The sequence below is a fragment of the Callithrix jacchus genome, chromosome 12, assembly GCF_049354715.1.
Source record: "Callithrix jacchus isolate 240 chromosome 12, calJac240_pri, whole genome shotgun sequence".
In the NCBI taxonomy this organism is placed as follows: Eukaryota; Metazoa; Chordata; class Mammalia; order Primates; family Cebidae; genus Callithrix; species Callithrix jacchus.
Genome location: NC_133513.1, coordinates 43,690,429 through 43,712,340, shown reverse-complemented (window position 1 = coordinate 43,712,340; position 21,912 = coordinate 43,690,429). Strand labels below are relative to the sequence as shown.

Sequence of the window (21,912 nt, the reverse complement as noted above, 5' to 3'; positions counted from 1 at the left end):
ACCAGGCAGCTGTGGCCATGGGAGGCAGAAGCCAGGCTTAGGGATGAGCCTCAGCATGTAGAAATCCTGAAACCTGCAAGAATGGTATGCTCTGCACCTGGATCCTCAGAGTCCACCACACAGATGCCTGCAGAGGCGGGGGCTAGGGGAGCTGACTGACCTGTGCAATTCTGCATCCCCACAGGCCTCTCTCTTCACAGCTCAAGGGCCTAGATGAAGATGCATGGCTCTGAGGCCCAGCGATGTCCCCTCCATGATCCATATCCTAGGTCCTTTGATGCTCAGGAGTTAGTCCTGGGCCACTTCTACCTATCCCAGAGGGAAGCCCTCAGGCCCCTGCAGACCTTGCCAGGCTATCAGCACCCTCTTCCACCTATGCCCAGGGACCCTGGACAGCTCACCTCTGAGCGCTCACTGCAGCTGTACCACTGCCTGGAATGCCTGCCTCCCTTTCTTCACCTGACCAAGCCCGTTCCACACTTGAGACTCAGCACAGAAGTCACTTTTTCTCGGAAGCCTACCCTGGCTGCCCCCAACCCAGGCTAGGTTAGGCCCCTTCCCTGTGCTCTCACACCCCTGGGCAGGCTTCATTCTCTTGTAGCATGCATCACACTCTTAGGACACTTGTCTGTCCCCGCCACACCCAGCTAGTGGCCATAGCATGTGAAGTGTCCAGGCCAGCTGCTGGATGTGGCCTGCCAGAGCAACTCCAACACATGGGCTCTGCCAGCTGGAAAACACCCTCTCAGCCCCAGCCCACCTCACACCCCATAAGAAGGCTCACATTTCTTCTTGGACCACCACCACCTGCTTTCTCCAGCTGAAGTTAATAATTTTAAAGTAATTAAGTTCAGCAAACCATAACCGATTAAGTAGGGACTGGTGCTGGCCAGCAGAGTTGCCATAGCCTCATCTCTGCCCAGGCCTGTGTTTGGAGGGCAGCTGGGTGGATCCTGGCCCCGGGTCCAGCCCCCCAGGGCCTGACCAACCTGTGGCAGAGATAAACCTTTCTGAGCAGCCAGTCGCCTAATGAGACTGTCAGGGGACTTCTTAATGAGATTAGGCAGGCCCTGAGCTCTGCCTCGTCGTGCAAGGATTTCTATTCAATTAATGGTTCTGAACGGGGCAGGCACTGCCCAGGAGGCAGGAGCCAGGCCCCTGCTAATAAGCCAGCCACCTTCCAGCAGCAGTCCAGCTTCCTGAAGTCCATGGCAGCCCCAGCCATTGGCCCCACTAGAGAGAAGGATAAACCAAGGCTGACCAGGAGGATGGGGCAAGGCTGCCAGCCCAGGACACCTCCTTGTCCCTTGGAACCTGGAGAGAGCTCTCAGGATTCCCCAACAATGTGCACATTGGGAGGAAGAAAGCAGAGATTCCCACCCAAAATATATGCATGAGGTTAGGAAGGGCCTGCCAGCTGGGGAAGACTGAAACCAGGAAAAGAGCACACATGGCAGCTACATAGTGAGGGCTAAGTGTGAGAGGCCCAGGCCCTGTCCGAGGCACAGGTGTCATTCTGCAGCCTGGCACGTGTCCCTTACCCCAGAAAGCCTGCCCTAACTGCCCAGCTCCACCCTCCTGCCCAGCCTGGCCCCATACACCTATGGACACAGCACAGAGCTCAGAGCCTGGCCCTTCCCCTCCTTACTCCCCTGCCCCCAAAAGAAGTTTCCAGCCAGCACTGTGTGAGTCTCCTGGAGCTCACTGGAACAACTGTCACCAGGTATTGCCCTGAGGCTCCCAGTCCAATTCCCACTTAACGTGACAGGCCACATTCCAAATGCCCGTGGCAGAGAAGCCCCCGGCTGGATGCTGCTGCATCTCAGCATCCTTTCTCTTCTCTCCAGGTGACCCAGCCCACATCTACTGTGGCTCTTTCACTCTCAATCAGGGGCTGGGCAGCCCCCACCAGCCTGACAATCTGACAATCAGAGTGTTCTGCTCCTTGAGCACCAGGATTGATTCAGGGAGGAAGTGATCCAGCCCCATACCAGGCCAGTGAGCTGCATTCCTGGGACCCCTGTGAGACTCTTGTTAAATAATCCTCCTTTTCCTGGGGTGAGTGGCCAGGGGGCTGGGCTCATTAGACATCAGCCTGAAAAAGGGAGGAGCTGCGTGGAAAGGAAGCCACCCAGCAGAGAACAGGGACAAGGGATGTAGAGACAGAGGCAGAGTCCTGTGGATATCATTTGGGCCTTGGATCCAGCCATGCCTGAAGCTATGCAGCCTCTGGCCTTTTCCATTACACGGCCTAATAATGATCCCTGTTTTGCTTAGGCAGTATGAGGGTTTCTAACATCTGCATGACTCATATGACTAACATGGAAGGTGATGTTAGACCCATGGCCGGTTTCCCTGAAGGCGACAGTCTCAGATGGTCTGCTTTAGCATTCTGACAAACACACACGTGGGCCACAACTTCCACACAGGCCATGAGAGGTGGAAACCCCCACATGCCACAGGGCGCAAACCTCAGACACCTTCCCTACTGTCCCAGCAGGGACCTCCCAGCACATCCGGACAGGCTCCCACAGGGAGGGGCTCTCTGGAAAGATGACCCCTGGACCACCTGTCACTGGGGTCTCAGTCCAACTGCCAGTGTGTGCTGTGAGCTCTCTGGGACACATAAGTGTGCATGCAGTGTGTGTGTGTGTGTGTGTGTGTGTGCAGGTCCTCATGTGTACTTGTCAGAGGTCCAGTCAGGCAGCCACTCAACAAACCCTCGCTCCAGCCATGCATGTGCCTAGGCCTGGTCAGGCCTGGGAGTGCTGAAATGAGGAGCTCATGGTGCTGGCACTCACAGACCTCAAATGTGCATGTGGAAGCCAGACATCAACTAAGACACATAGAATGGCATGGCAGCAACAAGGTGGCCCCGGCCCAGGCAGAGGAGGCAGAGCAGGCAGAGTAGCCAGGAAAGGCCTCCTGAAGAGCATACAGAGCTGAGACTGGGAAGAGATGGGGCTCTGAGGCACAGGGTACACAGGCGGAGACAACCAGGAGAGAGCAGACTGAATGCCAGGCCAGAGGCCAGGCCATGAGGACCTGAATACTGAGCAAAGGTATGACTCTGCAAGCCAGGAGCCACAGGGACCTGGTGTCAGAAAGATGCCCTTGGGAGTTCTGAGGGGCAAGGCTGGGTAAGGGCCCATCTGCCATGTGCCTGGGCTGGCAAGCAAGAGCCCCGACACATCCATGTCCACACAACGGTGTCCATGGGCAAGGCCAACACATCCATGCACATAGCATGTTCACACAACAGTGTCCCAGGGCAAGGCCAAGGCAGAGCCTCATGCGTGCCCCTGCTGGCTGGACATCCAGGAGCTCCTGGAGCACTCACCAGTGCTGATCAGCACGCGCCGAGACTCATCACAGACCTCACTGTCCTGCCTTTAACAACGTTAATTTTCTTGGCAGGAGCTAAATAGCCTGAAGCAGTGAGACCCCATCCTGGGTCTACTCATGCAGGCTTTTCCTGAGAAAGCTTGAGCATGAACAACCACAGAGCTTCAGATCCCTTCTAGACCCTGCTCACCAGGAGGGTTCCAGCTCCTCCTTCCTCACAAACAGGCAAGGATCAGGAGCTCCTCCCTGCCAAGAAGCCCCAGACCTGCAATAGCTCCTCCCCTCCCCAGCAAGGGACCATTCCCCATGCCCTGGCCAGAAAGAGCAGTGGCCAGGACCATGTCAGCCCCATTTTACACACAGAGGCTCCTGGAGGAAGAGGGGCTCTCAAGCCCACCAGAAAATTCCCAGGTGGAAGAAAAGAAACCCAGGTTCCGGTGCACAAGTTCACACTGCCAGCACCTGGAGCCCAGGGTGAGCTTCTATTTCCTCTGTACAGCTTCTCCACTCACCCCCACCACCTTCTCCTGCCCACAAAGGATACCTCAGGCATACAGAGGCATGGAGCCTCCAGAACTTTCCCACTCCAGCCAGTGAGTGTTGGAAACATCTCCATCATGGTTCTCCCCTTTGCATGTGGCCTTGGAAGCCCCCATATAAACAGCCACTTCCAGGGAGAGGCAGTGCCATCAGCTCCCATCTTTTCTTGCCAGAAAGATCTTCAGTGCAGAAGCTGATCAGGAGGGAAGGGCTAGCACAGGCGGGCCCACAGGTGGCACGACAGGGCTGCTGTACACACAGCTGTGTGACCCCAAGAGGTCCTGAGAAAGAACACAGGACAAGCAGCAGCAGCATGCAGAGGTTGAGTCCCTCAATCATGTCGCCCACCCAAGGACTTTTACTGAACACTTCCAACCAGCCATGTACCAGGCTTGGCTCTGGGGACTTGGCAGTAAACAAGACAGACACTTCACTGCCCTCATAAACCTGATGGCCCTCACAAATAAGTTAATAACATAATTGCCAATGAGGAAGCCTGCAAAGAAGGAAAAGAACACCTTGGTAGAGTAATAGGGGCCATACTTGGAGTCAGAGGGAGCTTCTCTGAGGAGGCACAGCCAAAGGCTGAGAAGGAGTCCAGCATGCAAAGAGCCTTCCAGATAGTAGAACAGCATGTACAAAGGCCCAGGGGTAGATGCATGCTTGGCTTGTTGGAGAGGTGGGGGAAAGGCCAATGTGGCCAGAGCAGTGAGGTCAAGAGATGTGGTAGCTGAGACACAGGTAAGATCAGCTTTTGTCGGGGTCCTTGGAGACTTGCAGGCCCTGGCAAGGAGTCTGGATTTTATTCTTAGTGCACTGGAGAGCCATTGAAGGGTAGGTCATTAGATTGATTTTACAGATAACTCAGGCTGCTATATGGACAGTAGCCTGGAGGGGAGGGCGGAGGTAGGGAGCCATGAGGAAGTGACTTCAAGGATCCAGGCTGGGGCTGGGGAGATGGCAGTGGAGGTGGAGAGAAGCAGACAAGCCAGATGCATAGTTGGAGGCCTGGCAGGTACAAGGAAAGCACCAGCCTGGCTGCCAGTCTTTCACACTCCCTAAGCAATCCCTGCTTCACTTTGCTTTCTGTGTCATTCCCTACACTGCCCAGGGTTGTCCTGACATGATGCACAGACAGCCCCGGGCACAGTCTGTAATGTATTGGTAGACACCTCTGCCTTTTTTCAAAGTGACACATAGTAATTGTACATATTTATGGGATATAGAGTGATATTTCAATACATGTGTATAATGTGTAATGATCACATCAGGTAATTAGCATATCCATCACCTCAAACATTCATCATTTCCTTGTGTTGAGAACATCCAAAATTCTCTCTTCTGGCTGTTGGAAAATACACAATAAATGACTGTTGATTATAGTCACCCTGCAGAGCTCTAGACCACTAGAACTTATGCCTCCTAGCCAGTATTCCTTAACCATGGTCTCCCTATCCTCCCTCCCACTGCCCTGCCCAGGCTCGAGTAACCTGTACTTAGTAGTAACTCTCTACTTCTATGAGCTCAATGTGTTTAGTTCCCACATGAGTGAGAACATACAGATGCCTCTGCTTTTGAACAGGCAATCACCCAGAGCCTGCAGTACCACAGATGCTGCCAAGCTCACCGCATTCCTTTCCCCAATGAGATTCCTGGGCCAGCTGCAAGCCACCCCGGTGACTGTCCATGAGGCTTCTATAATGAAAGGAGGGTCAGCTGAAATGGCCCTAGGACCCCAACCAACTCCAGCAACCTGTGGCTCCATGAAACACGCATGAGACGGTGTATATGGATAGAAAAAGTGTGCAGGACTGAGTCCGGTGCAGACACGCACTGGCTAATAGGATTTCTGGGTTTCTTGTAGCACCCATGGGAGCCGGCCTATGGTGCAGGGTCAAGCCACAGAGCAGGCCGGGGAGGTGGGCTGAGGGATCAGGCCTGGGTCCAGCCTGCTGCACATTTCTGAGTTCGGTGAAGGCAGCACAGGCCCCCCTGGAAGATGGCTGGGGCTGGGAAAGACATCCAGCCCTCTAGAAGGTAGGCATGAGATGAACAGTGAGAACACTTGGGCACAGAGAAGGGAACAACACTCACAGGGCTAGGTGAAGGGGTGGAGCCGGGGGACAGCACGGGGCGGGGTGGGGGTCAGGGAGGAGGGGGAGGGATAACACCAGGAGAAATGCCTGATGTAGGCAACGCAGGGGCGGGGGAATGGAGACAGCAAACCCACAGCATGTATGTACCTATGCAACAATCCTGCAGGATGCAGGACATGCACATGTACCCCAGATCCCAAATATAATAAAAAAACAGAAGGTAGCCATGAGATTCACAGAGGTCTGAGCACACTGAACTAAAGGAGTCAGTGTACAGTCTGCATTTGGAGTCAAATAGCCAGCTGCATAAGCATTGGCAGGGGTGTCTGATGCACTCCCTTTTTCTGGGAGAAGATCCCAGAGCCTGAAGATCAGAGGCTTACCCAGAGCGACAGCAGGCAGTGAAGTGGGAAGCCAGTGTCCTCTTGGGCTTCCTCAACATCACCAGAGCATCCAGAACAAGCAGTGACCATCCCCACCCCTCTGCACTGGCCAGGTGACATCGCGAAGACAATAACTGTAGCTTCTCTTTGCTGAGCACCTCCTTGGTGCCAGGCACGTACTAAGTCCTCTGTAGTCATTACTTCACTTGTTCCTGAAGACAACTCATAAAGGCGGGTACCAGTATCCCCAGTGTACAGACAGGAACACTGAGGCTCTCCAAGTTACGTCCCTTGTTTAGGTATACCAGGGACCCTGTAGGTTAAGAGGGGCGGTGACAAAAGGGAGTGTATCCAAATGAGAATCAGGTGAGAAATAATCAGGCTCCAGGATGTGCTGCCTGAAAAGTCTTTGTTGGGGCATGGTAACTATCTTGAAGCGCTTATAGGGCTGTGGGGAGGAGACAGTCTTGGCTCAGCATAAAGACTGGTCCGAGATGAGAGTCATCTGTCCTCGGAGGTACAAGGATCTTCAGCTTATCTGGTCCAAGGCTGGATTTGAGAAGTTTGGGCCCTGCATCCTGATAGGGCAGGGCTGGCCCACGCTCCCTCAGGCAGTCGGTGCCTGGCCAGGTCTAGCCCAGGCCGGGGCTTGCTCGCAGCCCTTCCTCTCCTGTCTCAGTCTGCTCTGGCTGCTAAAACAAAAGACTGCAGACCAGGCAGATTAAACAGCAGGCAAATTTATTTTCTCCACAGGCAGTTCTAGAGGCTGAAAGTCCAAGATCAGGGTGCCGGCATGGTTGTTGCCTGGTGAGGACTCTCTTCCTGGCTTGCAGACAGCTGTCTTCTTGCTGTATCCTCACACGGCAGAGAGAGACATAGCAAGCTCTCTGGTGCTTCTTATAAGGCCACTAATCCCATCATGAGCATCCCACCCTCCTGACCCCATCTAAACCTAATTACCTCCCAAGGCCCTGCCTGCAATGCTGTCACATTTAGAGTTAGGGCTTTGACATAAAATCAGGAAAAACAAACATTCAGTCCATAATACTTCTAGACCTTCCCTCAGCCTGGCCTTGGCTTTGCATGGCCCCTTCAGCTCTGGACACAAGAACTCTGTGACATCTGCTGACCTGCACAGCTGAGACCCCAAAAGGGCTACTCCCTGGGGTGGGCAGGCTGGCTGGCTTCCTCTCATCCCACTAGGATGATGCTGAGATGCCACAAGAGACACTGACAATGAAGAAACGCCCAAGGTGCTGTCCACGGCTTCCTCCTGACCTTGGCCAAGTTAAGTGGCCACCACTGCAATGACCATCCCATTGGATGATCTCTGTGAGTGTGTGTGCATGCACATGTATTGACACATACACGAGGGCCCCGGGGTCAGGCCTATACATCTGGGGCCAGGAATGTGCCCCAGGAAGGAGAGGAAAATGTATTTATTGAGTGTGTACCACAAACTGCCCTTAGAGCTGAGGATACCACAGGGAACAAAAGTGACCAGGTCCCTCCCTCCTCACAGCCCACAACCTCCAGGAGACATCACCAACAAGTCAAAGGAAACACGAGGCAGGTGGACCACATGGCCGGGCCAGTCTCCTGTGGGTGCTGGGATGCACCCTGCAGATGCTACCTCCCAATTGGGACAACAGGTGAGGCCAGGAGGAGCATGAGGATGCTAGTGGAGCTCCAAGCAGCAGCTGGAAGTCCTGGCTTTCTGCTAAACATGCCCAGGCAGCATGGGTGGCTCAGCAGTCTCCTCGTGTGTGGATGCATGTGTGTCCATACATGTGCATGCACACACACTCACACTCACACACACACACACAGAGGCACACGTAGGGCAGGGGAGCTCTCTCCATATTCAACAGGATGCCCGACAACCTGATCCATCCCTCCTGGGCAGTCCAACCTCCTCAGCACTGTCCACACCAGACCCCGCAGAAGCCCTTTGGAGGGCTGAGCCATCACACTACTGGACTGCCCAGGGCACCTATGGCCATGTTCCTCCTAGAACAGGAGAAACCTGTTCTAGCAGTGTGATGGCTCAGCCCTCCAAAGCCTTTATCAGGTGCACAGGAGATGCTCCAAGCTGAGGCTCAGGTCCATGTGCAGAGCTAGGCCCCAGCAGCAAGCCTTGAGCCAGCTCCAGTTGGGGTTCCATGATAAGGAGAGACCCACCCTCACCTCTCCAGGCCCAGGCTGGCAACCTGCAGGACTTGGGGGTGGTCCATGGGATCGTTTGTGTTACCAGAGCCCTGTGGGAGAGGTGAGTAAGGGCAGGTACCCTGGGAGCCTCATGAGACAGAGGAGGAGCAGCGTTAGATGTTACAGCCATGGCAGGGAAGGTGGTATGAGCCCTAGAGCCCAGCCGAATCAAGGCCACCTCAGCATCTGACACCAGCCACTGGAGATGGGGCACTGTTGGGAGAATCCCAGCCCAGAGCTCAGGTCATGTCTCAGAGCTCTGAGCCCAGAGCCCACACCACAGGCCAGAGTGGGGACCCCTCCCTTCCTTACCACGTCTCTGGACACTCAGATGACAAGGCAGAAGAAAGCCCATGGCCCCAGGCCAGGAGCGGAGCCACAGAAGGACCTCAAGTCTCCACCTTGCACTGAGCAGGAGGAGCACTGTGGGGGACAGAGAGCAAGGCGTGAAGCACGCCTTCCAGGCCAGGCCAGGACCACGTTTATAGGGGCACAGGTCACAGCAGAGCCACACCATGAGTGGGCTGGGCCCAGAGCTCCAGGTAGCAAGGCCCATGTCTCAGTCCTGACCTGAGGGTTGCTAGTATCCAAACAGGATCCAGAGAGCAAGAGGTATCATGTACCCTGGCAGGGTCCCAAGAGGATGGAAAACATGGCGGCCCAGACACAACAAGAACAAATGCCCACCGAACATACTGTGTGCCAGCACCCATGCCTGCAACTGAGAATGAGCCCCAAGGCACTAAGCACACCTCTCTCGGGCGCCATGGTGGACTGTTGCTCACCTCAGCCTCCCTCCTGCCGGGCATATGCCCTCTTTAGATCCATCACCACAACCCCAAGACAGCCCCATTTCACAGATGTTGAGACTGAAGCTCTGAGAAGGAAGGTGATCTGTTCAAGACCACACAGCTAATCAGTCAGCGTTGGGAAGGGAACCCACTCCTGCCTGACCCCTTTCCATCAAATAGAGCAAGGTAGGCCTGCCCTATGGCCCGGTCCTGGGGAGGCGGGGGCAGGCTGGCAAGATTCTGGCCACTCCATGTACTCAGAGCAGGCAAGGCTTCAGCAAGATGGAAACACTGTATGGTGACAGTCCACAGGTTTCCAGAGTCCCAGGCCGCACAGACAGTTCCAAGCAGCCTTCATATGAGCCATGTCATCAACACTAACCTCCTTCCCTGCTCTTCTGAGACACCCAGAACGCTGGGGCTCACCTTCACCACCCTAAGTGGGGCCAGGGCTGTGGGAACCTGTCCACACTGTCCAGCCCAGGGCAGGAAGTGAGAGGAGGACAAGTCTCCACCACAGACCACTCAGGCTAGTAAGGTCACAGCCACCTCCACCTCTTCACCCAGCCTCTTCCCTGTGCTCGCCCTGGGCTGGGCTATTTAGTGCATTTCCTCAGTTGACCCTCTCAGCTGTCCTCTGTTCCATTTTATAGTCAGGGAAACCGAGGTTGCCCACATAGAGTCAGAAAGCAGAGCAGGCATGGGAGCCCCAGTCTGTGTGAGGGACAGCCACCACACTCCCGCTCCCTCAGCTCCTGGACACCCCATGGATGCTCAGGTGGAGGCATGGGGAAGGGCCAGGCTAAGCACAGCGGGGGACCAGGGTGGGCCAGGTGGAGACGCAGCCACAGAGCCCGGCTGCCTCAGCTAGGGTCTGACGAGGGATGAGTGTGAGGGAGGAGAATTGGAAAGATGGGACCATCAGGGCCACATGTCCCATACCTGGGCTCAGGACCACCCGCAGCTTGGACCTAGAATCAGAAGGGACCATCTCATCCCCTCTGGACCACCCCACCCACACCTCAGGCCAAGAAAGGGGAACTCTGGGTTCTTCTCTCTCAACCATGGCCATCAGCCAGGAAACTGACTGTTTACGGGCAGGGAGAAGGACTCAGAGAGCCTAGCTGAGACGCTGGACACAGACCCAGCTGCCTTCCTGGGCTCAATGCCTGTCAGAGAGGGCAGCACCCCAGGGAAAGGGGCTGTCACAGGCCAGCCATGGCAGAGAGATGTGTGGTCTCTGCCCCAGCCCACTGCCATTAGGGAGAGGGCTGCCGCTTCGTGGGGCAGCAGGGTCAAGGTGTGGAAGTTTATACAAGGGACAGGGCCACAGGGCTGAAGCCTTGGAAAATGCAGACTTGCCGAAGTCCAAAGTCCAGCTAGGGGGATGAGTGGAGGTCACGGGTGCTGGCCTTGTCAGTGGCTGGGCCAAGAACCCAATTTCACCTCATGACTAGCTCAATGCTCCTGGGAGCTGGCTTATCCAGGCAATAGTTTACAGAGCACAAGATATGCAGACATGGAGAAAAGCATAGGTACAATCCCAGCCTGGGGTGGGGACCCAGGCTTCCTGACTCCCCAGCACACGGAAGGGCTGCCCAGAGGTCTGCAGAGGAGGGACGAGTTGCTGAGTACACAACAGGGAATCAATGGGAGCCACGGATTCCACCCAACCGGCATCCAATACCTAAAATTGTTTTTTGCTTTTTGTTGCTATTGTTTTGATGACTCGCCAAGGAAATAGGAGGGCTGTTTCCACATGAATGGGAAGTAGGTGCTTCTGCTGCTCACCAGGTGTTTCCAGTTCTCTCTGCCTCCAGGCACACAGCAGGACTGTGCTTCCTGGATCCTTCGTGACCGGCTACGGTTAGTTGAAGGCAACAAGTCATAAGCAGAAGTGATGTTGGCACGTGGAGGCTGAGCTCCCCCCAGCACTCTCTTTCCCTCTGACACAGCAGCTGGCAACAACCAAGCGAAGTGACCATGAGACCGGCAATGGACATGCACCAGGAGTAGGAAATCCTGTTATTGTGCAAGCTGCTGGGAGTTTTAGATTGTTTGTTACTGCAACATGACTTAGTCTCCCCTGACTCATACAGTGGGAAACACGGAACGAAACCAAAGTGTAGGGACCCACAGGCATGGCCCTGGGTAACCAAGTGTGAAAAGAATCACATCCAGGAATGGAACAGTTAGAAGTGATCTGGGAAGAGGCGGTGCAGATGGGATGCTCTGAGTGGTCAGATGACAGCAGTAGAAGGCTCAGTGAGGAGGGAAGACAGCTGCTGTGGGGACAAAGCTGGAGGATCTCAACCTGGCAGCTACAAGAATTGGGAAAGAGAGTCTGTCTGCCATTAGAAGAGGTGGCTGTGAGTGCTGAGGGACAGCTTAGCTGGTCCTCAAGAGAAACGTGGAGAAATGGCCCCAGCAGGAAAATTGTCAAGTACTCATGTCCTAGACCTAGAAACAGAAGGGGCCATCTCATTTCCTCCAGGCCACCCGGCCCACACCTCAGGCCCAGAAGGGGGAACTCAGGGTTCTTCTCTCTCAACCGTGGCTATGGGCCAGGAAACTGGCTGTTTATGCACTGGGAGGAAGGGTTCAGAGAGCCTAGCTGAGATCTCAGACAGAGACCCAGCTGCCTTTCTGGACCCAATGCCTGTCAGAGAGTCCAGCACCCCAGGGAAAGGGGCTGTCACACGCCAGCCCAGGAAGAGGAAGCAGCTCAGAGGCAGCAAGGCTGTGGTCTCTCCCACATGGCTGGCATGAGGTGTCCATCTGCTCACTGCCAGTTAAGCCCAACCTCCCAATCTAGAGGGCTGAGCCATGGCAATAGGGAATGCAGGAAGCCTCTTGAACCCAAAATTTGAGGAAGTTGGTGGGGCAGGAGTGTAGTCTATAGAATGAGACAGTATGTGTGTCCACTTGTATGTGTGTGCTCTCGTGTACATGTGGATGCATATGTGCTCAAGTTTATGCATGCATGCGTGCTGCACATGTATGTGCATGCACCTGCCCAAAAATGACTCGAGAATGAAGGAGAACTCTGACGCCTGTCGTTCAGCCATTCCTTTACACAGCACGGGCTTGTGGGGAATCCAGAGAGGGGACCCAATGCCTAACTCCAGACCATCAACACCCACAGCCTCATCCACAGCTGTTTTCAGACTTGAAGTGTCACCGGCAGTAGCACTTGAGGGGACCAGGAACCTCAGCTCTCTGTGGGACCCCAAGCAGCAAAGCAAAGCTGACTTCAACAAGGGCCCTCCCTTTGGCTCTAGATAGGCGAGGGCCTAGAGGGCCTCTTTTCTGCCTGGGCAGGCAGAAAAGAGGCCCTCAGTCCAAGCGGCAGCACCAACTATATAGTCAGACAATAGCCTGACTATTCAAACAGGAGTTTCCTCCAGGAACTTCCTTATGCACAAGCAGCAGCCAGGCCCAGGAAAAGAGGCTGGCGTGTCATTGGAGAACATAGGTAAGTCTGCGGAGGCCCCACAGCCTTACAGTGTGATGATTCCCGAGTGAGTTTTGTAGAAATGGAAACATAGCCATCCATCTCAAGTGACTATAGCAGGTCTGGTGAAGAAAGAGGATAAGTGATAAGCAAGAGTGCAGTCAAGCATGCAAAAGATTATCAGGATGGAAGGAAAGTGGAGGTGGACAGTGCATATTGGCTACATTGGGCACAGACAGGTGTGCCAACATGGTAGCAGAACAATGGCCCACAAAGATGTCTACGTCCTAATCCCCAGATCTGTGACTATGTTAGGCTACATGGCACAGGTTGCAGATCAGCTATCCTTAAAATAGGGAGATTATCTGGGATTATCCAGGTGGGCCCAATATAACCACAAGGGTCCTTGCAAGAGGGAGGCAAGTGGAATAGTGGGGCAGAAGAGTCAGAGAAGAAGATGTGATGACAGAAGCCAGGTCAGCATGAAAGGATGTAAGAAGACCTTGACCCACCATTGTTGGCCTTGAAGATGGAGGATGGGGCTGGGGGCTGAGGAACCCAGCAGCCTTCAGAAGCTGGAGAAGGCCAGCAAACAGTTCACTCCTGCAGCCTCCAGAAGGACCCAGACTTTAGGCCACCGAGACCCATGTTAGGCTTCTGACCTGCAGAACTATAAGAGAATAAATGTGTGTTATCTAACCAAATAAATTTGGGATAAAATTTGTTTCAGCACCACAAGAAAACTAACAGAGCAGAGAGGATGGGAATAAGGGGCCTACAGGCATCTTTAGGAAGATACAGGCATCACACTAAAAGAGCCTCTTACAGTATCTGGGTGAGCCTGCCAGCAGGACTGCAAGATTTTTAGTGGGGGAGTGGCCACGGATGGGGAATAAAGGCAGATGGGGGCTCCATCTCCATCACTGACCGAACAAGCCTTGATGGGACCTGCAATTGTCTATAATTCTGAATGGAAGCCAAGGAAGATGCCAGAAGCTATCAGAGGTAGGGAGGGAGAGCCTCTAGCAGAATGTCTAGATGCCAGCGTGGCTAGTGAAGCATGAGCCACGAGCAAGGCCTCCAGATGGGCACCAACAAGCTCTCTGTGTTTCATTCTTATTTCATTTCATTGTTTCATTCTGTGAACCACAAGCTATTCTTGGTAATTTTTATGTCTTCCTAGAACCCTTTTGTGCTGATGATAACTGAAAGGCATACTGCCTGACTTGCATGCCATTCCTTTTTCTGCCTCTTGCCTAAAGTGTTATCCTTCTATGCTGCGACAGGTATATCTACAGCATATCCAATAACTCACGTATTTTACTCACAGTGAAAAGTAATGCTGGGAAATGAGAAGACTTGTGCTGAGCCGGTTCTTTTCTATAAATTATATGCATTTATATAACCTCCTACTTGAGCAGGCACTTTACAACAGTCTGAATTTTTTTTATTTAACAAATTCGGATCTCTTTTAGTATCTAGAAGACAAATTTTCACACTGTTTGTTAATATGGACTTTGCCAGCTAAATCTAAGATGTAACATGTTAGGGATTTTAATGTCCTTTCTGTGTTATTTGCTAACTTTCAATCCTTATCAAATAGATATTTTACTGTGTGTTCCATTCTTTTCCATAAATTGACCAAACGTCCTAAAAGGCAGTGCTTGTAAGGAGCTTGTTAAAAGTCAGCCTGAAGAAACTGTAGGTATAAATCTTAGGACCAACATATCCAGGCCGAGTTTCTTGTTTTCTTCAGGAATATTTAATTCTGCATATCTCAGCAATAAATGGTTCCCTTTTTTAAAAAAGTTTTGAACAGTGAGAAACGTATGCATTTACTAAAAGTAATGTTTACAAATAGTTCATAGTGATTTCAAAAAAGGACAATTATGTTAAATGGAAAGAAAAAACAGAATATAAAACTGAACAGAATGGAAGCTCTCAAAATTTATAAAATACAGTGGGGGAAAAAAGACTAGAAGGAAATATCAGTAGTGCAATTCAGAGTGATTTTTTTCTGCCTCTTGAAGCTTTCCTGTACCTTCCACATTTTATATAATAAGCATAACATTGCCCTTTTTCTTTTTTACATTTTTATATTAATACATGCTCATTGCAGCGATGCATTTCTTTTACAGTCAGGAAAAAAAATAAGAGCTAAAAATGAAAAGGTCAGTTTGGGTCCTCTCTCAAGGAATTCACTAGCTTAAAAAATGATGTAGCTGAAAATATCAACAGCCTCAAGAGAAGCTGAGATGGATTCACAGTTGGGTCAAGGAATGGAAAGTGAATTACTGTTTACCGAACACCCACCACAGGCCTTATGCAGACGATTTACACATGTCTTATCTCATTTAATCCTCACAATCCCATGAGGCAAATCCTATGATTATTCTCTTTGAACAGATCTGGAAACAGAAGCTCAGAGTAGGGCTCCAGGGTCACATGGCGAGTGAAGACGAGCAGATGGGAACTGAAACTCTTTAGGCTCTACCAAGCTCTTATCGCTGCATGGGACTGCCTCGCATACCAAAACAGGGACAGTACCACTCCACTGAGAGGTCACTGTGGGCTTGTCCGGTCAGTGATGGAGATGGAGCCCCCATCTGCCTTTAGCCCCATCCCTGGCCACTCCCCCACTAAAAGTCTTTTTCTTTCCTACTCAATCTGTATCAACAACCCATGTCCTGCTGCAATGAATGTCCAGGACCAGTAGTGAGAGATAAGGTATTCACCAAGCAGGGATCAAGCCCCGTGATGGAAAAGCACCCCACAGAGTACAGCCAAGGAAGGATGCCCAGAGAGCTGAGCACCTGCAGCAGAGCCCCAGGCAAGGGAGAAGGAGGCTGCTAAGCACTGCTCTGCCCCTGTCAGAGGCCCTCCGGGGATGGCTCCTCCCATCCCTTGTAGGCATCCAAGCCCTATGCAAGGTCACAGGATAACAATGGAGTTCGGTCCAGGAGACTCACAAAGTGAAAGTGCCTGCCAGCTTTCACCAGCACAAACTTTCTGGGCAGCAGGCAGCCCAGCAACAATACCGGGCCAGTGTCTCTCTCCCTAGACAACTGTCAGCCACCAGACTCTAATTCCCTAGTCCCAGACATGCAGAAACACTCACTCTCACACCCTGCAGAGACTGTGTCAGCCTGCCATCCTTGGAGCCTGAGACATTTTTCCCACTATGCAAACAGAGAAACTGAGACCCAGAAAAGGTCTCTGGGCAGAACTTTCGTCCTCAGGACAAAGTTGCTTTGGGGGGCTCGCAGGTTGAATCACCCATAGCTATGTTTTACTTGGCGTGTACTCTGTTGTTTACATTGTTTTATTAGTTAACTATAGCTTTGAATCAAATTTTACATTAAGGCCCAGATTTGGGGCTCCTTTTTTAAAAAAAAATACCAGCTACCCAGGAGGCTGAGGCAGGAGAATTGCTTGAACCAGGGAGGCAGAGGATGCAGTGAGCCGAGATCGCGCCACTGTACTCCAGCCTGGCCCCTGGCGACAAAGTGAGACTCTGTCTCAAAAAAAAAAAAAACAAAAATAAAATAAAATAAATCAGCACAACTACTACACTGAGATTTTCACTCCCAATGGCAAAATCTGCTAAAGCTGTGTGACAGCTGCTCTTTTTAATGGAGATGACCTTTTCAGACCCTGGGCTCCAGGTGCCACAGGGGCCAGCTGCCCAGTTCACCCTTGTGTGTTACCTGCATGAGGTGGCAACCTTGTGCAAGTGCATCAGGTTTAGTCCCTGGGAAACTGCTGATGGGAGCCGATGGGCATCATTCAGGGGCAAAGTGAATGAGCTTGGGATACTCAACACTGCAGAGGAGGAGTCAACAGAGGTGTGTCACCAGACATGGAACACAGGCAGGGTCCCCACCACACTGTGAGCTCCTGGGTCTAGGAAATATGTGCTTCCAAACTGTGGCTTCAGCTCCCAAGCACAAAGCATGAATGTCCACAGAGATGGGGCGTGTGGAGCCAGTGTCAAGGGAACCAGAGGCACTGTGAAAATTGTAGCTTGTCACCCCAGGTCCCCACTCCAGTTAGGATTCCTGCCACTAAGAAGACCCTGCCCTCCCCTAGCTGGAGCCCACCCCAAGCACCTGCAAGGAGCTGTGATCAGGGCATACCGAAAAGAAATCCAGAGGCAGGTTCATCTGGAGACAGAGACCACTGGTGGAACATGACCAGACACCAAAGAAGGGCAGGAATTCCTCTTTCCTGTACCTCAACACACATCTGACAATGGACACCTGTCAAAGCTGGAAGCAGCAGCTCCCGTAATAGGCAATGTTAGCCTCACTCCCCCCACCACCCCCCACAAAAAAGAAAACACTTGGGACTCCCAGTTTATAAAACCACCTCAAGAAATCCTTGGACTTTCAGGTCCCAGAACCAGGTGATCCCTTGCCCCAGGGCTGGCCCCTTTCCTTCCTCTGCTACGCCCAAGAATAGGAGACCCCCAGAATTCCTCCTCCCAGCACAACGACCTCCCCAGCACCAGCTCTGACCCCCCCCCCCACCACCACCACCACCCAAACCAGAGCCATCAACAAGGCATCCTGTCCTTGCAGGCACCCGGGACCCCGGAGCTCCTGTGTACCATAGCTGCAGGAGGACTCCGGGTCCCGCGGGCTTGAGGATAAAGCAGCACCCAGGAGCTCTTAGCCAGCGCACCTTCCACTACACCCACTGCCCTCTCTACACTGCCCTACCAGTTCCTCCAGCAAGGAATCTCTGCAGCCTGCGCCACTGACTGTGCCCTTCCATCCTCAGCACTGAGGAGCGCTGGCCTCAGAGTCCCCATGGTTGTGGGAAGCAAGGCAGAGGGAAGGAGAAAGGACCTAACCTGGATAAGTGACAGAGGCAGAGCCTTAGGCCTTAACCGGGAAGCTGGAAGCTAGGAGAAGGAACCGGTTCCGGAGTTGAAAGTCAGGTTGAAGTGGAGGGACCAGGAGAGAAGAGGGAAAGCAGAGGGGCTTGCTGTCGTGACTGCCCTCGCTCGTACCTGTGGCGCCTGTCGCGGGGCCCGACTGGAGGCAGCGGCTGTGGACCATGGCGGCCGGAGCGCAGGCTAGGGTTTCCCCGCAGCCGAACCGGCCCCGCTCCAATTCTTTCCTGGGCAAACAGCGCCCACCTCCGGCCCAGGCGGCAGCGCCTCCGCCCGCAGCGCGGACAGCGAGAGAGAAACTGGCTCTTCCAAACCTGGCGGAGGAGCGGAGGAGCGCGGCAGAGAAGCGCCATGCTGAGGCGTTGAGGGTCGCGGGGCGTGAAACGCGGCGCCTACCAGGTTATGCCCTGGAGAAGGAAACAGGGCGGGCTCCAGCTGCTGGGGGATCATCGCCTCGAGGCAAGGAAGACACCGGCCCACCGAGATCAGGGGATCAAGTGAGGTGAGCCCGCCACAGGTACCAGGCACGCAGACACGCCCACCCCCAAACACCAAGAAACAAAGACATCCCAGAGCCTGCGTGGCCAGCGCTGGGTGCACACCCGCGCCCACACACCCGGAAAGAAGACGCGCAACCGGAAAGAAGCCCAGCTCGCGGCACTCGCAGGCTCTCGGTGCAGAGCAATGCCGGCGCCGCTGCCTTGATGGGCCGAGTAAGGCGCGCCACTGCGCGTGGCACCAGGGCTGCCCAGGAGCAGAGGGGGCACCCCAGGCAGCTCGTCGCAACCCCGCCGGTGCCCACCGATGCGACGCCTCGCAGGCCGTGGCCCAGTTGGCCCTGGGCACAGCGGCCACTCACCTTCCTGCACAGCCTGGAACGGGTTGTTGGCCTCGATGACCTTGATGGAGTAGGTGATCTTCTCGCTCTGCAGGATGTCATCGTTGAGGCTTAGGTCGGATACCGCCAACTGGAACACCCTGTCGTCCTTGGCTGCGTTCTCCTCGAAGATGGCACCTGGAGGAGAGGAGGGATCAAGACCGAATCTGGACATTAAACCCTCTCTCCGGCACTTCCCTTGGCCCGAGGATCAAGGCACTCGCAGACTCTTGATTGCTAGGTGGTGGGAAGTCTGGGCTGGAATTTCAGCTTGGCGGGGTAATTTAAGGCTCTCCCAGCTCAACCGGCACAGGAATATGCTCCCCTCCCCCCACCAGCCCTCAGCGCACACGTGCACACAGTTGACATGAGTTACACATGCACATCCCACATGCTGCCACCAGGTCACACACTTGTCTCACAACCAAGGCACCACATGTCCTAGCCATGCCCCACACAAGGGACTAAGCCAAGTTGGGGTGGCCCTAGGCAGCACCCAAATGCCTTGACCTGGTTCCATAAATCCCATCCCAGGAGCCAGGAAGTTTCCTGGGAGGGCGGTGTCCTCCACCCCAATCCCAGGACAGAATAATAACTCCTTTTTGCCATGCACGTCCCCTGCTGAGTGGAGCTGAGCGAAACAGTTCCACAGTTGGCTTTCCTGCACAGGGGGGGCTTCTTTAGGCAGGGGCCTCGGATGCTGCTTGGATGGCTGTGACGCTGCCCGGCCTGGTGCCCTGAGCTCAGCCTCCTACTCTCCATGCCTCCCCGCTTCCATTTTCTGTACGTCTGTCAAAGGGAGTGGGGAAAAAGGACTGTGTCCTAGGCCCCTCCACATTCAGATCTAGCAGGGCTGGGGGTCCCAGAAGGAGCTGCTCTTGAAGGGCTTTCTAGAACCGCGGACAGCTCCTCCAGGGCGCCCTCCCACCGGCGTTTTGAGCGCCTAGCACAGCTTTCCCTGACCCTGCGCTTCCAGACGAGATCCGCCCGAGCCTAGTCCTGCAACCGGGTAGCTGTGGAGTCAGCCCCCCACACCCCACCTCACCATGCTCGGAGGGTCCCCGAGGTCCCAGAGCTAGGCCCAGAGAATCCCTCGAGCTGGGGGTTGGGGAGGAGGAGGGAGGCCCCGATTCCTCACTACACCCGGAGCCGCAATGCTGACCGCGAGACCCGCACCCCTCCAGGGGTGGAAGTAGGTTTGGTCAGGGGCCCCTGCGGGGCGTGGGGAGGGATCATAGCAGTCGCAGCCCAGGCCTAGTCCTTACCACCCCACTCTACCCCCCTCCCTGCCTGTCCCGTCATCCTTGCCTTCGACACCTCCCAACCCCCAGTTTCCCTGAGCTCGCTGGTCTTTTCCAACTTCCGGAAAGACGACTGCGGAGGGGCTCCCCCAAAGACCGCTGTCAACCCCCGAACTCGACTCAACTTCCCGAGATTCCTCCCGTGTTGCTCCCAACTCCCACACACTCCCCTTCAGTGTGCCCACTCCCCTTCGGCGCTCCCCCTCCTCCTCTGCACTCTCATCTTCTCTCCCTGTTCTCTCTCTATCCATCTCTTCCCGCTCAGCGTCCCCCAACCCCCAACACCCCTCTCCCCGCCCCGCTGCCCACGCTTCTTCCCTCGGCTCCCACCACCCAGACAATCTGGGCCCCCAAGACTTGGACCACGCAAAACTCTGGGACTGTCCAGGATGGGGCTGCAGTCGCCACAACCTGATACACACCCACATATACACCGAGGACTACACAGACACATACCAGAGAAACAGGCAGACACTGTGTCCACTCTAACAGGCTGACAGACAGTCGTGCACGCTCAGATGGCCCCACACACCCCATCGCCCTCTCGCAGTAACACTGACACCGTTCCAGGCACACACAGCGACACACGCTGACAACACGCACCCACACACATTCACACACGGTTCGGGTCCGGCCTCTTTGATCTTGCCCTGCCAACTTAGCTAGCCCCCTGCCGTGCCTCCCCCTGCCCCCCGCTGCTCTGAGCTGCGTGGAAGGGCCCTCCCGACCCATCGACGGCCCCGTTAAGGGCGCGGGTCTCGACGTGTGTCCATCCCGGTGTTCCCCGAAGCCTCGGCCCTAAGTGTTGGCAGAGGCCGCGGGGCCCCGCGCGGAGATCGGAGCCCCGGGGAGCCACGAACAGCCCGCGGGAGCGCGGCGCGGCCCGTGCACAGCTCCTCCGCGGGGCGGCGCGGCGCGGCCCTTCGGGGAAGCACCGCCCGCCGAGCCCCTCGGCCCTGGGAACCGCCAAGTTTGGACACCACGCACCCCCTGCCCCGTTGGGGCCCCCGCCCAGCCTCGGCCCGGCCGCCCGCAGCGCTCACCGATGTGGATGATGGAGTCGGCCCGCACCGACACGCACTGGCATATCCAGGGGAGAAGCCACAGCGTCAGCGCTTCCATGTCCCCCGGGCGCGCGGCTCATCCGCCCGGGCCCGGGGCGAGGCCGAGGGCAGCGCGGAGCGGGGAGGCGCTGGTCCCGGTGCAGTCCCGGGCCGCTCCCCGGGAGAGCCAAGCCCGCCCGTGCGTCTTCCCCCGCGCGCCCGCCCCTGCGCCCGGCGCCCTCCTCAGCCCAGCCCAGCCCAGCCCAGCTCTGCGAGGTCGGGCTCCCGCTCCGGCTCCGGTAGCGGCTGCGGCGGCGTTGGCAGCTCGAGCCCAGGCCGGCGCGGCGGGGGCGGCCCGCGGCGGTGGCAGCGGCGCTTCCCGCGGCTAGAGCGGCTTTGGGGGAGGCTGAGGCGGCGGCGGCGGGGCCGGCGCGGCGGCTCTGGGCTGGCTGTGTGTCTGAGCCCCGGCGAGGAGCGAACTGCGGAGGACGCCCCCTCCCCTCCCCCTCCCCCTCGGCTCCGCTCCCCCTCCCCTCCCTGCCCGCCTCCCTCCCCTCCGCCCTCCTCTCCACCACGTGACTGCGGAGCCTCAGCCTTGTCGCACGGCGCTCGCCTGCTCGCGGCTCGGAGGGGGCGCCGGGTGCTCCAAGCTCCTGGCCGGGGGGACTCTCGGAGGCCGGCACAGCGGCGGGGACCGGCCTGGGCTGCGGCGCGCCGAGCCGTGATGGTCCGGGCCTCCTTCTCCGGTTCCCCAGGGGCGGAAAAACGGAGGAGGGCCGGCAGCTGACTGCCCTCGAGGGGCTCCCGAAGTGCCCTGGCGACCTCAGCAGCCGCGTTTCTCGGGTCGTGCCCCCGGCCGGAACAGATCGTTCCTCGTGGCGTGGGACCTGGGAGCAAGAAAAGAGACCGGGGCGGGGCGCTGGGCCAGGCCCCGGGACTCCTGGGGAGGGAGAGGGGGCTGGCCGCTGCCAGCATCT

The 21,912-nt window shown here is 55.5% G+C and overlaps 1 protein-coding gene across 6 annotated transcripts in view; it reads right to left on the bottom strand.

The window, feature by feature from the left end:
- The window catches only part of GRID1 (glutamate ionotropic receptor delta type subunit 1), an 806,979-nt gene extending 785,563 nt beyond the window's left edge, over nucleotides 1–21,416 (bottom strand). For 4 of the 6 annotated variants that reach the window (XM_078345425.1, XM_035267800.3, XM_035267801.3 and 1 more), the window contains exons 1-2: nucleotides 20,936–21,416; nucleotides 18,574–18,729 (exon numbers count right to left, since the gene is read on the bottom strand). In XM_078345425.1, the coding sequence (XP_078201551.1) occupies nucleotides 18,574–18,729; nucleotides 20,936–21,014 (235 nt within the window). In that variant the 5' untranslated portion in view covers nucleotides 21,015–21,416. Of the gene's footprint in view, nucleotides 1–17,831; nucleotides 17,911–18,573; nucleotides 18,730–20,348; nucleotides 20,784–20,935 lie in introns of those variants that run through there. The other 2 variants (XM_078345424.1, XM_035267802.3) reach the window with 2 other exon arrangements.
- Between the last annotated feature and the right edge of the window lie 496 nt (nucleotides 21,417–21,912).